Here is a 17,110-nt window from a genome sequence, read left to right on the forward strand (position 1 = left end):
CTACGGCTTGTCGTATACCAATAAGCTCCAACCCATGCTAATTAAAGTAGTCCGGTGAAGGATCTTCCACCTCTCAAACTCAAGCGGATAGTTGGTACATTTTCCCTCAGGCGAGTTGACTTAATGGTATTCTTGGTTTTTTTCCAAACTCGATAGAGTTAAATTCTTTAAAAGGAAGGGATGTTGATGAGTAGCATTTAACCGGTCAGATCAACATGACTGACTTTAGAAGCAAAGAGCTAAGAAGAACTGGTCCAATCTAGGGTCTTGGTCCAACAAGGGTGGGAAGTAATTTACTTAATAATTTATTTATTTTATTATGTCTTATTAGGTGGGCTAAGTGTTTATGTTCTCTCTGCGTATTTTTTTGTAGATATTGTTTTGAGCTCTTGCACTGTGTATATTTTTTTGATTTCAGTAAAAATGAATTTCTAGCAAAAAAGACGGTTGAGTACGTAGTAGTTTGGAGTAAAGTCGGTTTAATTAGAACTCTTCTTCTCTTTTTTTTACTTGTTTCATTTTATAGTTTTTATCATTTTTAGAGTTAGGAGTTTTGATTTCTCTTTAAATACTAGTTAGTTTTTGAGTTCTAAGTAAGTGTGTGCATGAAGTTGTGCTTCCCCTTTCACCCACAACGATGATTTTCTTCTTGAGTTTCCCTTCTTCCCTAATTAGGCCTCTAGTAGATTCGTTTGGGAATTACTTGTTGGAAATCTCTCTTCTCAACATAAACAATGCATTTCTGGTGCTTTGCATATTCCACAACATTTATTCTTTCCCCGCTCGCTATCTAGGAGTTGAAACTTTTAAGGATGAAGTAAACTGACTGAGAAAGCACAAGATCTGCAGGAACAGAACCTGATAATGACAGTGGTTTTGCATTTCTACTACTATTTGTCAGCATCATGTGTCACTCCGAGAAAAATAAAAAAAACTCAATTATCATGTTATGGTTATATTTTATTGAATTTCCTTTTCATGAAAGGCAGCCTGATGGGCTTCTTGTTTAAAGCCTCTAGTACTGAACTTCATTCCCATGCAGATTTGGAATTTTTTACGTTAACTGGTATGCCTTTTGGAGACTTTCCCATGAACATTAATCGGGAAAATATGCCAACAGTGCATTTTTGGGAACTTTTAACCAGAACCAGTCCTTTTTAAAGATTTGGATACTCATTCTTTCACACACAGCAAATGATTTGGCTTTTGCTGAAATTCACTTTCATGGAGGGTGAATATATGCAATGCTTGGGAACTTTTAATCAAAACCACTCCTTTTAAGCTCTGGATAATTATTCTTTCACAAAAACACAGAAAAAGTATCTTTACGCACCCTTCACGTCTCTCTCTCTATCTTATCACAGTCTATATAAGTCTCCATGCATGTTCTTTTGTTTCCATCACAGCAACGAGCAACACGCAACAAAAACTGCCCAGTACCCAGCCTGCCTTCGTTCCTGCTGTAATGGCAACTTCTGTTCTTTCCAAGCAAACATTATCCAAATGGTTCTCCAACAAGAGCTTCGTGCTAAGTGCACATCGCCTTCATCATCATTCCAAACAGGAATCAAACGATGAACTCCAACAAACATTTCGTCGATTGGACACTAACGGTAACGGAAAGGTCGAAGGCTTTGAACTCAGATCCTACTTTGCCTCCATAAGGGAGTTCATGTCACCTAATGAGGCTCAAGGTGTGATCAATGAACTGGATGCAGCAGGCGGCGACGATTTGACGCTAGATTTTGACGATTTTGTGAAGTTGATGGAACGTGAAGGTGGGGATGATGATCTGAAAAGAGGGTTTGATATGTTCGCATTGAAGGGTTCTGGGTCCATTACAACAGAAGGCTTGCAGAAGATCTTCAGTCGCCTTGGCAACAAAATGTCCAATGAAGAGTGCAAGACCATCATACAGGCATTCGACCTTAACGGCGACGGTGTGATTGATTTCTCTGAGTTCCAGCAGTTGATGGCTTAATCATATTAATGTTTGCACCTGTTCTATGAGTGTGTGTGTGTGTCTTAGTATATGCAAATAAGTTTACAGACGTAAGAATAATTGCCTTTCCCTGAATTGGTTAAGGCACTAGGACTGTAAAATGTCTGTAAGACGGTGGGTGTCCTATGAACAATAATTCTGAACAGGTTTGCTATGCAATGAGTATATGAAGCTCAAGGTTCGTAACGTCTTGTTATCTCTAAAGTTGGCAATTTACTTTTGCAATTTCAGACAGTTGTATCTCTTGAGTGCCCTCTTGCTCTAAAATCAGAGTAAACAAGAGGGCACTCAAGGACCCAACACCCAGAGAGCTCACATTAAGGAAGGAGACAAAATGAATGCCAAGTATTTTTTTTAAAAATCGGATGGGATCGATGAGGATCGCTTGAATTGGATTGATATCAGCCAAAGATTCTTTAATATAATTGAGCATGAATTAAAGACTTAATATATTTCAATTTTTATTTGGTTGATGGGGAGCCCAAGCCCATGAGTAGTTGATTTAATTTAGGGCCCATAGCAAAGTAAGTTTAGGGTTTTATTGTTGCTTTTAATCTTAGCCGTAAGAATCTAATTGGGTGGATGGTTGAAATTGTTTACGATTTCATTAGGTATTTTTTTTTTCCGCTAGAAATAAATATATATTAAGAATGAAAAAATGGAAGGAAGGAAAAACCAAATACAACGCCACAAGGCCACGAAAGCAGGAAGAGAACCCTTAGCTCCTACCCCACCTTTGGCATTGCCATCAGCAAGGGAGAAACAAAAGGAACTCATCAAAAAACTAGAAAAATTTATAACGAGGACGCATGAGAGCTTCCATCTCCAACTGCATCTTTATTAAAACTGGCCAAGACACCATTGGATTAGAGAAGTCGAACTTGGCTGGTGATTTGGCAAGGAAATCGGCTATTGGATTGGCCTCGTGATAGCAGTGGGTGATTTTCTAATTCACTGATTGCAAAAAGGGAGAGAGATTCATCCATCTTTGAAAAACAATCCAGGGAACTGTTTTTCTGATAATGAAGTTCACGACTACGACTGAGTCACATTCAGTCCATAGATTCTAAACTTTGAGAGCTCTGGCATATTCCATACCAGAAATGACTGCACGAAACTCAACTTGAAAGTTCGTTCGAATATCAATGGGCTCTTTAAAATTGAAGATGATCTTAGCGTTCTCATTTTTGAAAATTCCCCCTGCACCTGCTTTCCCTGGATTCCCTAAGGAATAACCATCTGTATTTAGGTTTTTTATTATTTTATTATTTTTTATTTTTTATTTTTATTTAAATATGTAATGGGAGAACAATGTAAGTTAGTTGACATGAATAATGAATTGAATTCGGAGTATTTTTCTTTTTTATGTTTTAAAGAACTTCACATTTTCCAAGCCTTGAGAAGCTTGAAGATAGGTTTAGAAGAGTTTATATCATGTTGGCTGAGCACATCCCACTCTCTATCATTCTTTGAAGAGTATGATAGTCAGTTTCACGTATGTAGACTGCATTAAATTGATACAATTTTTTCCTATTTTATTGGATCAATGAAAGACTGACCTTATATATAGTTGCTTCAATGACTACAATAACCACGCTGAAGAACTCCGATCAGTCCAGCCTCTCTTTCTGTCTTCGTCAGGTCACTAGACCATGCATTTTGGAGGAGAGAGAGTGTCTGGCGATTCAGGGGAAAATGGAGCTATGGCTGTGGAGGATGACGATGGTGGAGCTCGGGAGTCTCTGGATCGTGGTCCAGATGGTCCTCCACAGGATGAAAGGCACAAGGATGCAGGCCAGCGACGTACATATGCAAAAGCCTTGGGTTTTTCGTCTTGGCCTGCCATTGACACTCTCCCAGAGCCGATTCAGGTAGGGAGTAAAAGACGAGTAATGATCCCGCAGAGAGACTATGAATTGAAGAGACAAAATTTTCGTTTTGCCTTAATCGGTAGGGTTAACTTCCGATTGATCTCTTTGGATGGTTTGAGAGCGGAGGCTCGGGAAAAATGGAATCTCAGTCAAGGGGTGCTTATGCATCCATTGGGAAAAGGTTATGTAATTTTTCAATTTCAGTGCGAGGGCGACAAGGCAGCGGTGTGGCGAAGGTCTCCCCTTAGGATTGGTGATCAGGTCATTCGATTTCAACATTGGAAACCTGATTTTAATATTCACGAGAAGCAACTTCTCACAAAGCTTGTATGGATACGGTTTCCTGATCTCCCGCTTGAATACTGGCACGAAAATGTGTTATTGTCTATAGCAAAGGCAGTAGGGCGCCCTGTGTCCCTAGACAGACGAACAAGACAAGGCATTCTTGGCTTCTTTGCGAGAGTGCTGGTGGAGGTTGATATCTCTGACTTGGCAGAGAGGGTGGAGGAAGTACAGGTGGAAAGATTAGAACCAGGTACATCTCAGGTGTATGGTTTCTGTCAAAAGGTGGTGTATGAAGATAATGTGGAGCGTTGTGGATACTGTAAACGAGTCGAACATTTGATTTCCAAGTGTAGGCTGAAAAGATTGGATGATGAAAAGCAATGTGCGGCTGATAAATTAGCAAAGGTTCCAGGGGCGGTATATGTTGAAGATGGAGTCAACTCAGGTGGGAGTAACTCGGTGAGAGAGTCTCTTTCTAGGGGAAGATCTTTGCCACATCAGCAGAATAATTTTGATCCTATTCAAGATCAAATCTTTCCTAATTCAAATTCGTCTAAGGCTGGGGGAGATATTCAAATATTTTTGAATCCTTCCAACTCTGTCTCAAACGTTTTAGGAAAGGAGTCCAACGGAGATGAAAATTATGGAATTAAGGAAGGCTTTGTGTCAGGGACGGTTATAGAATTAGAGTCTGATTCTAATCCTATAAATAAGGAAGGAGAGATTTCTAATATTCTACCTAAGGAAGGAGAGGTATTTCGAATGGATGAGGGATCGGATGTTGACTCTGATCCAAACCCAACTGAGAACCCGCTCCATGGAGTTCCTGGTGATCCGCCAGTGGATCCATTGGGGGGGAACGAACCCAGAATGGGGCTTACTCCTGTGGGCGAGGTTGCTGTTCCGGAGGGGAGGTATCCTTCTCGTTATAGAAGGCTCGGTGGGGGTCAAGGACCTGGACGTGGTGTTGCCATGGCCAGTGCTATGCAGCCAGTTGTTGAAGACCCTGGTGAGGATCATGTGATTTCTTCTTTGCCCAGGGTGGAATGTTCAAGGGGAACAGTCTCTATTGTGCATTCAGAAATTATAAGAATGGATACGGTGGCAGTGGCTCGGGAGAAGGAGGCCGGAGGTATGCTTGAGGGTGGAAAGCAAAGAAAGAAAACAGGTAGTCAGGCTAAAAAGTCTGATAAATATCAATTCTCTAAGAAGTAATTCATGAAGATTCTATATTGGAACATTCGGGGTGTTAGGAAGGCAGCAGGGTTGTGCGCTTTACGTCTACTGGTGAAGGAGCATGCCCCGGATGTGTTATGCTTGGCTGAACCCATGGTTCAGGTATGTAAATTTCCTGTTATTTTCTTTAGTCGGTTGGGGTATGCTGTGGATTTCATTCATAATTTTCGGGATGACAAAGTCCCAAATTTATGGATTATATGGAAGTTGGGGGTTTCGAGACCAGTTGTTGCAGGTATGTCTGATCAATAAATATCAGTCATCTTTGATTGGCCAGGTAGTAAAGTGGGTATTTCTTTTGTACATGCAAGTTCTTTTAAAATTATGCGTAGGCAATTGTGGTTAGATTTGGAGTTGTCGATATCAGCTTTGGTTCCGTGGTCTGTGATGGGGGATTTCAATGCAACCCTGTTCTCGCATGAGAAAAGAGGTCCTGGTAAGTTTAATCTTGGATCAGCTGCTGAATTCCAGGCAATGGTTGATGCGTGTGAATTGCTTTCTATCCCTTCTCAGGGAAAGAAATTCACTTGGACTAATAATCGTCGAAGGGGTCATGCAGTTGCAGTGTTGGATCGGAGTTTTTGTAATGGGAAGTGGATAGATGTGTTTAGAAATGTGAAGCAGCGTGTTTTGTTGTCTTCGGTATCAGATCATGCCCCTTTAATTGTTGTCTCTGATGATGTTCAAAGACCTACAAATATCCCCTTTAGATTCCATAGCTTTTGGATGGAAAATGATCAATTTATCTCTGTGGTTGAGGAAGCTTGGAAAACTTCGATAGGGGGTAATCCAATTTTCGTTCTGGCACAAAAATTAAAGCAGGTCAAGGAGAATTTAAAGGTTTGGGCGAGGGCCAATTTTCCTAACCTGAATGATGAGGTCGATAAAGCAAAGCTGGAATTAAAGAAGGTTCAAGATATGATAGAGGTGGCTGGGATGAATGATGAATTATTTAACAGAGAGGCAGATGCAAAAACAGTATTATTGAAGGCCAACCAAATGTACGAGAAGTTGTGGGCTGAAAAAGCTAAACTGAGATGGATGAAAAATGGAGATTGTAACTCGAAGATTTTTCATCTCTCCGTGAAGCTTAGGAGGTTGAAAAATCAGATCACCTCCCTAAAAAAGGAAGATGGAACTTGGGTTTCAGACCAACAGGGAATATCGTTTTATGTCTCTGATTTTTTTGAGAAATTTCATGAGGCTGATGAAATCACGGTTCATAATGACCTTCTTGATAATATTCCCAGAGTGTTGGAGGAGGAGGACGTGGCAGAATTGGAGATTGTCCCGAGTGGGGACGAAATAAAACAAGCTGTTTGGGATTTAGATCCTGTAAGCTCTCCAGGTCCTGATGGGTTCCCAGGTAGTTTCTTCAGGCGATGTTGGACTATTGTTGAGGGTGATTTTTGCAGGGCAGTGAAAAAATTCTTTGAGGAAGGGCGGCTTCCTAAAGGAATAAATAACTGCTTTATTTCCTTGATCCCCAAAGTTGAGAGGGCGGCCTCTCTTGATAGGTTTCGACCTATATGTATGGGGAATTTTTATTGCAAAGTGATATCAAAAATTCTATCTTCAAGATTACTTGTTGTTTTGCCTAAATTGATTTCGGAAGAGCAAGGCGCTTTCCAGCAGGGTAAAATAATTTCAGCAAATATCAGCCTCGCCTCAGAACTGTCAAATTTGATGTATTCTTCAGTTAGGGGTGGTGGAATGGGACTGAAGCTCGATGTTCAAAAGGCGTATGACTCTCTAGCTTGGGAATTCCTCTTTGCAGTTCTGTGCAAATTTGGGTTCTCATCTAGGTGGATTTCTTGGATTCACAACCTTCTTCTATCCTCCAGAGTATCAATTTTGGTGAACGGTGGCCCGGTGGGGTTCTTTGGGGTTGGTAGAGGTCTCCGACAAGGAGATCCTTTGTCTCCCTTTTTATTTATTCTGGCAGAAGAGGTTCTCTGTAGAGGTCTTAGAAGCATGGTTCAGAATGGTTTGATAAAGTCTCTTCCTGGGCCTCGAGGTGTGTTAACTCCCTCCCATTTATTGTTTGCTGATGACATTTTCATTTTCATTAATGCATCTGCTCAGTTTGTCAAAAATCTTAAGGCTTTTCTTGATAAATATCAGGCATTCTCTGGCCAGATATTTAATCTAGAAAAAAGTAGTTTGTTCTTTGGAAAGGTTGCCCCTCACAGGAAACATTTTATAAGTACTTTTATGGGAATCCAATCTGCAAGGCAGCCTACTAAATATTTAGGTGTGGAGCTCTTCAAGGGGAGAGTTCAACGGGACCACATGTTACCGCTGATGGATAAAATCAAGAAGAGGTTATCGGGATGGAAGGGTCGGATTCTCTCCATGGCTGGTAGGGTGGAGCTGGTTAAATCAGTGATTTCAAGCATACCAATTCATAATTTCGGGATTTATTGGTGGCCAGGAAGCTCAATAAAATTAGTAGAAAAGTGGATGCGAAACTTCATATGGTCTGGTGACATGGAGACAGGGAAGAAGATAGTGGTGAAGTGGGATGAGGTATGTAAACCTACCAGGGAAGGCGGTCTTGGCATTAGGAGGTTGCGAGATGTTAATTTTGCATGCTTGTGCAAATTAGCATGGCAAATCAAACATGGAAATTCTCTAATGAGTGTTTTCTTTCGTGCCCGTTTTCTGAAGATTGATGGTTCGCTGAAAACTACCTACCTTTCCTCTTCGATATGGCCTGGTCTTAAAAAGGTGTGGCGGTGGGTACAGTCTCATGAGCAATGGACTGTTGGGAATGGTCAGAGGATAAATTTTTGGAAAGATAGCTGGCTGGGAAAGAAGTCTATTGAGGAGATGTATGGTTTGCAGTTAGATATCTTTGACTCGATGCAGGCAAAGGTTTCTGATTTCATTTGCCAAGATGAGTGGAATTTTCCCCAGGTGAGCTCTGAATTTTTTCAAAATATCTTTGATCAGGCCAAGGATATCATAATTTCAGATCTGGATGATATTTGTCATTGGGAATTAAATTCATCTGGAGTTTTTACAATAAAATCGGCTTGGGAAAAAGTAAGACGGGAATCGCCAAAGGTGGGGTGGTATTCATTGATTTGGAATTCTCATCTTCAGCCTCGCCAATCGGTGTTTGGATGGAGAATGTTGAAAAATAAGCTACCTACTGATGATAATGTGAAAAAGAGAGGGGTTCCATTGCCATCTCAGTGCACTCTCTGTGGCATAGCGGAAGAGTCAATAAATCATACCATGTATGAATGCTCTTTTGCAGTTTACATGTGGCAGAAATTTTGTTGTTGTTTTGGGTTTAGGTGGCCTGGATTTGAAGGAGTTGAAAGTTTGATAGCTTGGTGGAAAGATCAGGCCAAGAAGACCATCTTTAAAGGGGTGTGGCTGAAGGGTTTTGTTTTAATCCCTTACTTTACTTGGTTGGAGAGGAATGGAAGAAAATTCGAAGGAATCTCAAAATCAAAAGAGCATTGTTTTGGACAAGTGAAGAGAGAAATTAGCTGCCAAGAGCTGGTTCATTCAGGGGCAGCCATCTCAATTTCGGATCTTGTCACTGCAAGAAGATTGGGTATTTCAGGGGTGCGGAGAAGGCCTCGGGAAATCTTCAATATTTTCTGGTGCCCTCCTAATCCAGGTTGGATAAAAATCAATTCGGATGGTTGCTCTATTGGTAATCCAGGGAAGTCTGGAGCAGGGGGAATTCTTCGCAATGAAAAGGCAGAGGTAGTGGCAAATTTCAGAAAATTTCTAGGAACTCGCACAAATTTTGAGGCTGAATTTTTAGCGCTTATGATAGGGATTGAATTAGCTAAGCAGCATAATGTGAAACGGCTCTGGATAGAATGTGATTCAGTTGCAGTTGTGACTATTTTTCAGAAGAGGCAAAGTCCATGGATAGCTCGGCAAAGATGGATAAATTGTATTTCTTATTTGGAGGATGTGGAATGGAAAATAACGCATTGCTATAGGGAAGCAAATTCAGTGGCGGATTTTTTGTCAAAGTCAGCTGCTCGTTTTGAAGTGTCAGAGCCGATTTCAATTTGGCCAACTCTGGTTCAAATGGAATTAGACATGGATGCATCGGGTCGGCCTAGGTTCAGATTCACCTAGGAATTTCTCTTTTTTCCAGATTTTTTGTTTTTTGGTGGAGTTGGGTAGTTGCGTAATTCTGCTGATGGCAATGCCGAAGGTGGAGTTTCTGCTTCTCCCTCTCTTCTTAGTGTGAGTGTTGGGTATTTCTCCCTTCCTCATCTGATGTACTATTTTTCTTTTTTCTTCTTTTTCATTTAATATACATGACTTTTTAGCCAAAAAAAAAATACAATAACCACATTGTGGATGGCAGGGCCAAAGAGAAATAGTAATTCTAACTATCTCTTTCGTTTTTTATTTTATTTATTTATTTTTTTTAACTCTTCAATGACTACAATAACCACATTGTGGTATCTCTTTTGCAATCATTTCTTAGCCAGCTTTGGTTAAAATGGATTTGGAAATGGATGCTTTAAAACATTCCCGTTACCGTTTGGTCTAGTTGCTCTCACTATTTTTTCTAGCTTATGGGGGTTTGTAGATTCTTTTCCCTGTTGATGGCAATGCTGAAGGTGGGGAAATTAGCCTAGTTCTCTCTAGTCTTTGGGGCACTTTTCAGTCTGTGTAATTTTTTGGTTTTTTCCATTTTTTTTCCTATATATCTCTTTTTCATTTTTTTTAATACAAATGATATTCTAGCGAATTAACAAAAAAAAAAAATCCTCTTGAGTGCCCTCTTGCTGGAGCAAGAGGGCACTCGAGGACCCAACACCCAGAGAGCTTAATTTAAGAAAGGAGACAAAATGAATACCAAGCATAGTTTTGAAAATTGGATCAGATCAATCACGATCGCTTGGACTGGATTGATATCAGCCAAAGATTCTTTAATGTAATTGAGCATGAATTGAAGACTCTTAATATATTTCAAATTTTTGTTTGGTTGATGGGTGAGCCCAAGCCCATAAGTAGTTGATTTAATATAGGGCCCATAGAAAAATAAATTTAGTGTTTTATTGTTTGCTTTTAATCCTAGCCGTAAGAATTTAATTAGGTGGACGGTTGAAATTGTTTATGATTTTTATTATGTTTTTTTTTTTTTTTCTTTAAATATGTAATGGGAGAACAATGTAAGATAGTTGACATGAATATTGAATTGAAATCGGAGTATTTTCCTTTTTTATGTTTTGAAGAACTTCACATGTTCCAAGCCTTGAGAAGCTTGGAAATAGGTTTAGAAGAGCTTATATCATGTTGGCTGGGCAAATCCTCACTCTCTATCATTCTTTGAAGAGTATGATAATCAGTTTCACGTATGGAGACTGCATTAGATTGATACAATTTTTTTCTATTTTAATAGATCAATGAAAGACTGGCCTTATGTATAGTTGCTTCAATGACTACAATAACCACATTGTGGATGGCATGGCCAAAGAGAAATAGCAATTCTAACTATCTCTTTCATTTTTTATTTTATTTTATTTTATTTTTTTAACTCTTCAATTTTCTTATTAGATTATAGTTGTGTGAGAAGCCCACTCATCCCTCTATTCTAAGTAAGAGACATTCTTGAATTGCGCTAATTTTACTTGATCGCTTCAGCTTACTGAAATATTTAGCTTGTTGGCTTTTTTACCTTGTATGAGGTTGAGGATTTCTTGAATGATATGCATATAATTTGGAAACTAATATAATTCAGAATTTCAATCAAATTAAATTATTTGAAAATATTCAATTCTTCTTTGTGTTTTATAATAATTTACAAAATAAATAATGAGGAGAAATATTTGGTCAAAAATAAACCAACTACTTAAATAATACAGGAATAACTGTAATTGGAGTGAAAAAATTCAGAATCTTTGTCAAATCAAAATGGAAAATAAAAGGACCACAAATCACTAATGTCAAATGGCCAAAGAGAAGGGTAGTTTCAACCTTGTTTGTTATAACCGTGCCCAAAATCCGGGCTAATTTCAACTTTTAGTCATAGGTAATGCAACCAGGTGACAACCAATAGTAACCTGTGGATTTGCCGAGTTTTAATAGTAAAATGTATCAAAAGGTGGGGCCCACACACTGAAAACACCCTGGGAAGGCCCCATTTTACTTAAGGATCTAACTCCGTACAGGGGGGGACCAATTCAGTCTTCACTGGTTGAACACCTCCAACGAGTGCATAGGCTAAAACAGGGTTATTTGGTCGTGGGGCCTGGGCCTTCGCACCCGTGCACCTCAAACCACTCCCAATAGTTGGGACAACTTATTGGGGAATAGATTATTGTATCCAGTCACCCCAAGGTGGGCTGTTAGTTCCAAATGATGGATTAACCCAGTAATGAATGAAAACCCATTATTTCCCCAAACAAGGCTTAGGGAACTTAAGTGACTATAAATAGAAATCTTTGCCCATTCTTCTCATTTCTACCAAATTAAAGGTAAAAGAAGGAAGAAAGGGGAAGAAGAAGGAGAAGAGCAAGGGAGGAGGAAGAAGAAGGGAACAAGGGGAACACCTACCCATTAAGGAAAGCCATTTTCTCTACTTCTCTCTACACACGCCTCTCCCTCCCTTCCTTTTTTTTTTCCACTCTCCATTGAGCTAATGGAAATTGCCCCAACCGATTCTCACCTCTCAACTCACTAAAACTACTATTTGGGAGAGGGATTTGATGTTGGGGACTTGTCTTAACAAGATCTATGGTTCAATTTGAACCCATGAACCCTCACTAGTGAAATCCCCATCTCAAACCCCAATTTCGGCAACATAAAACCTAGAAATGGAGAAATTGCCCAAATTTCCTAAAACCCACATTCCCACTTGTCGAGACTACAAATTGGGAGAGGGGTTTAGTGTAGAAGACTTATCTTAGCAAGATTGATGGATCAATTTGAGTCCATGAACCCTCCCTAGTGAAATCCCCAATTTGGGTAACTAAACCCTAGAAATGGTGGGTTTTGCACAAACCCTCTGTACCCCACCATTCAAACCCAAAATTGGGTTGGAAAAAACGAAATTAAAAATGGGTATAGTGGATTGGAGTGACCACATAAGCCGTTAGTGGTCACCACCTACTCCCTCAACCGAAGTTCCCAAATTTAGCTTAGTTGCGACTTGAACTTTGGGGAATTTGGGTGCATTGTGTAAACCTATCTTAACCAACCCATTGAATATACTTAATCCAAGTTAATGGAGATGGATAAACATCCCCACATATAAATTAGCTCTAAAGTCATAAAACCCCCAACTTGAGAACAATTTCTAAGAAAAGGAAGATAGGAAATGAAGTTAGAATATGTGTCTAGGGTCTCATTTCCCTATGGATGATTGATTTCTTAAAAACCTTATGTATCCTAGGAGTAGAACCAAGAAGTGATGGGTCAACGAGGCACAAGGTCATCGGCTATCCACCGACACTTGAGATTCGAGGTGAGGATATTTGTGTGATTTTATTTTATGGAATGTTTACATCATGTTACATATGTAGATGATCATGTCATTTTGCATATTATAATCTTGTATCTTGTAGTGAATTTGGATTGTGGCATGATAATATGAATTGCATATGTGGATGATCATGTTATTTTGCATATCATAACCCTATTACTTGTGGTGAATATTGATTGTGGCATAATAATATGAACTGTGGCTGTGCATATGTGTGTGAGTGAATGAGGTGCAACTTGGCCAAGGTTCTGGGAGATTCCGGTTACCGAGGTTGTGGGAGATTCTGGTACTGCATGCCCATTATATGTGGTCATGTTTGTGGGTGCAGCATGGCCAAGATTGTCAGAGATTTCAATGACCGAGGTTGTGGGAGATTCCGGTACTGCATTCCCAGGCATGATCACCTTGTATTTATGACTCATATCATGATAGATTGCATTGGGTTAGGAAAACTAACCCAGGCACACCTTGGCCGAGGTTGTGGGAGTTTCGGTTACTGAGGTTGTGGGAGATTCCGGTATTGCATGCCCATAAATTGAGACCATGTGTGGTCATGCTTGTGGGTGTAGCATGGCCGAGGTTGTGGAAGATTCCGGCACTGCATTCCCAAGTATGATTACCTCGTAATTGAGAGGTGAAATAATCATACTAGATTGCATTAGGCTAGGTTAAATAACCCAGGGTGCAGCTTGTCCGAGGTTGTGGGAGATTTCGGTTACCGAGGATGTGGGAGATTCCGGTACTACATACCCATAAACTGAGAGAGTGTATGGTCATGCTTGTGGGTGCAGCATGACCGAGGTTATGGGAGATTCCAGTATTGCATTCCCAAGTTTGATTACACTCTGGACCTAGAATTTGTTGTTTAGGATTGTTTGTTAATGATCGGATCATGTCATTGTGTGCATCTAATTTCATTAATATTGTTGTGGTTGAGCATTTATATTTTTCTCTATTTTTTGTGGAATATTGTGATTGTTTGTGTGTACCCCTCACTGGGCTTTGTGGAAGTTCACCCCGTCGTTGCCCCCTTTTTTTTAGATATTGATTTAGGGAACCACCTGGAGTCTATGGCTAAGGAGCCGGCTCTCTGCGGAGGTGACCTTTGGGATGTGGAGCAAGCTACGCATTAGGACAGCTGTGTGTGCGATGACTGTGCTTATGGAGCACGTTGAGGATGAGAGCAGCATCTTCTATATTGATTATTTTGTGTATATATATATGATGTAGCCCTAGGGGCATTACTATATTTATGATCCGTTGCAGAGGACTTCATTTTAGTAAATATGATAAATATTATTAGACCTCACTCGTTATGTATATTTGACTATTTTATTATCTTGTGATCATAGAATCATTTCATCATTTTATGCACTTAAAGTACTATATTGTGGATCCTGAATGGATTGTGGACACGTGTGCGTGTCCATGTCACCAACCTTCAAGTGAATGGAGGCGGGGTGTGACATCATCAATAGGTGAGGGATCGTGATCATGACCCAAGAGTCCAATCAAATGGTCACTTCACCATGATAATAAAGTATTCTTTCTTTATAGGTGAAGGAAAACTTTAACCTTACCTCTTATATAAAAGTAGGATCCTTCCATAGAAGGAATACTTTTGGAAGTCTTCTTCGAGAAGGTGAAGATAACGACTGTATTAGTAGGCACGAAAAAATGAATACCTTGAAATAACCGGCATATCATCATCCCTCACCTTGCAGGGAAATTTAATTTGCTAGAAAACCAAAACTCCTTTTTTAGCTGTTCAATTTTAAACCAATTTGAAAGGTGAAAAAAATAAAAGACCTTCAAAATAGTTCAATGGCTGCAAAAACACAAATGCAAAGTCTCAAAGAAGACTTTTTATGGTAAAGATAAAGATATGGTTGCATATATTGATACGGGGTTTCAAATAAATCGTTTTGTTGTAGCACAGCTATAGTGTGTCACAAAGTATACTATTAACCTCCAACCTACGCTAATTAAAGTAGTCCAGCGAAGGATCTTGCACCTCTCAAACTCAAGCGGATAGTTGGTACATTTCCTCAGGCTAGTTGACTCAAATGGCATTCTTGGTCCTTTTCGAAACTCAATGTAGTTGAGTTCTTTTAAAAGAAGGAACATTGACGCAGTTGCACTCGATTGGTTAGACTAGCATGACCAGATTTAGAAGCCGAAAGTCAAGAAGAATTGATCCAATCTAGGGTTTTGGTCCAACAACGGTTGGAATTAATTTACTTAATAAAGGTTGACTATGCCGCATTCCCAGATTTGTGTCTATCTCTCTCCTTGCCTCTTAGGAAAAGTCTCCTATGCCCCTCTCATTCTAGCCCTTCCATTGGTTGAGCCCACTCGATCCAAGAAAACTGGCGTCATACCTAAACTCCTCCCTCTATTTTATTATATCTTCTATTTCTAAGGTTTAATACGAATAGTAGTTAAGAGTAGAGTCGTTCTGGGTATTCTTCTCTTTTTTTAACTTGTTTCCTTTTATAGTTTTCATTTCTAAGAGTCTAAGTAGGAGTTTTGATTCTCTTTAAATACTAAGTATGTACTCAAACGATGGACCAAATGATTGAATGAGAATTTTGAGCAGGTTTTTGAGTACTAAATAAGTGTGTGAAGGTGTGTTTCCCGTTTCCCGTTTCCCGTTTCCCGTTTCCCGTTTCACCCGCAATAAGTTTGGTTTGCAAATTATTTGTTTGAAATCTCTCTCCTCAACGTAAGCAGTGCATTTCCGGTGCTCTATGCATTCCTGAACATTTGTTCTTCTCCCACTCGCTACCTAAGAGTTGAAATTTTTAAGGATTAAGTAAACGTGACTCAGAAAGCACAAACTCTGCAAGAACCTGGTAGTGATGGTGGTTTGCATTTTTCTACTACTATTTGTCAGCATCATGTATCACTCAGAGAAAAAAAAAAAAAAAACTCAATATTATCATGGTACTGTTACATTTTATTGAATTTCCTCTAAATGAAAGGCAGCCTGATGGGCTTCTTGTTTGCAGCCTATACAGCTGAACTTCATATCATGGTTTGTCTTTTGGAGACTTTCTCATGAACATTAGTTGGGAAAATATGCCAACAGTGCAATTTTTGGGAACTTTTAACCAAAACCAGTCCTTTTTTTAAGAGTTGGATACTTATTCTTTCACACACAGCAAATGATTTGGCTTTTGACTTTGTTAATTATACGAAAAATTATTAAATTTAGAAATCTGTGTTGATCCCAATCAGGTTCACGAAGACATTGAAGGATTATAAGAGTAATCCAAGTTGGCCAGAAGGCTCAATTGCAGGAGGATATATTGTAGATGAATGCCTAATATTCTGTTCAAGATATTTCAAAGGTGTGGAAACATGGGTCAATCGACCGAATAGGAATATTGGTTCGGAGAGATGAGTAGGCCCATAGGAAAGTCTGAGCTAATTAGGCTTGAGATGAAATATAGAAATCAAGCCCACCGATATGTACATTTCAATTACGATGCCCTTGAGGGATATCGAAAATAAGTATCAAATTGACAAATTTTGATATGTGAACTTTTTATATGATTCAACACATATTGATAACCTAAAGCACGCTTTCTTATTTCTTAGACATCATCTTGAAGAAATTAAATAGGCACAAGGTCGTAAATGCAGAGACCAAAGTAGACTAAAGGAGCATGCACAATAATTCCCAACTTGGTTTGCATGTCATGTAAGTTTAAAACCGGTTTACAAAATGAGTTCAACACCCCTATCGTAATAACATGTGTATTTTGTATTGAATAGGTCGACAAGCTACGACAAAGCGGGGTCAAGGTGCCTGACAACATTAAATGGTTATCGAAAGGGCCTAACTGGGAGGCAAGAAGATACAAGGGATATATTATCAATGGCACCCGATTTAACTCTTGACGCTGATTTGCAAACTCAAAACAGTGGGGTCTTAGTGACGGCAATAACACCAAGCATTAATGGCCATAGAGATCCTAGGCCCGTCGATGGAAATGTAGCTTATTATGGCATATTTAAGGAAGTCATTGAGTTAGAATATTCTTTGAATCTAAAAATAGTGTTATTTCGATGTAACTGGGTTGACTAACAAGGGGGTGGTCAAAGATGACTTTGGGTTTACACTTGTAAACTTCAATCACTTGAAGCATACTGGGGTAAATGAAATGGATGAACCATTTGTCTTTGCTACACAAGCAAATCAGTGTTTTATGTACAAGACCCCATAAAATCAGAATG

The 17,110-nt window shown here is 39.4% G+C and overlaps 1 protein-coding gene across 1 annotated transcript in view; it reads left to right on the forward strand.

Annotated features, from left to right (window-relative positions):
- Positions 1–5,376: 5,376 nt before the first annotated feature.
- LOC122092882 overlaps positions 5,377–17,110 on the forward strand; it is a 61,356-nt gene continuing 49,622 nt past the window's right edge. The window contains exons 1-3 of the mRNA XM_042663188.1: positions 5,377–5,629; positions 5,741–7,170; positions 8,065–8,313. Coding sequence (XP_042519122.1) covers positions 5,377–5,629; positions 5,741–7,170; positions 8,065–8,313 — 1,932 coding nt within the window. The remainder of the gene's footprint in view (positions 5,630–5,740; positions 7,171–8,064; positions 8,314–17,110) is intronic.

Source organism: Macadamia integrifolia, chromosome 11, assembly GCF_013358625.1.
Source record: "Macadamia integrifolia cultivar HAES 741 chromosome 11, SCU_Mint_v3, whole genome shotgun sequence".
Classification (NCBI taxonomy): domain Eukaryota; kingdom Viridiplantae; phylum Streptophyta; class Magnoliopsida; order Proteales; family Proteaceae; genus Macadamia; species Macadamia integrifolia.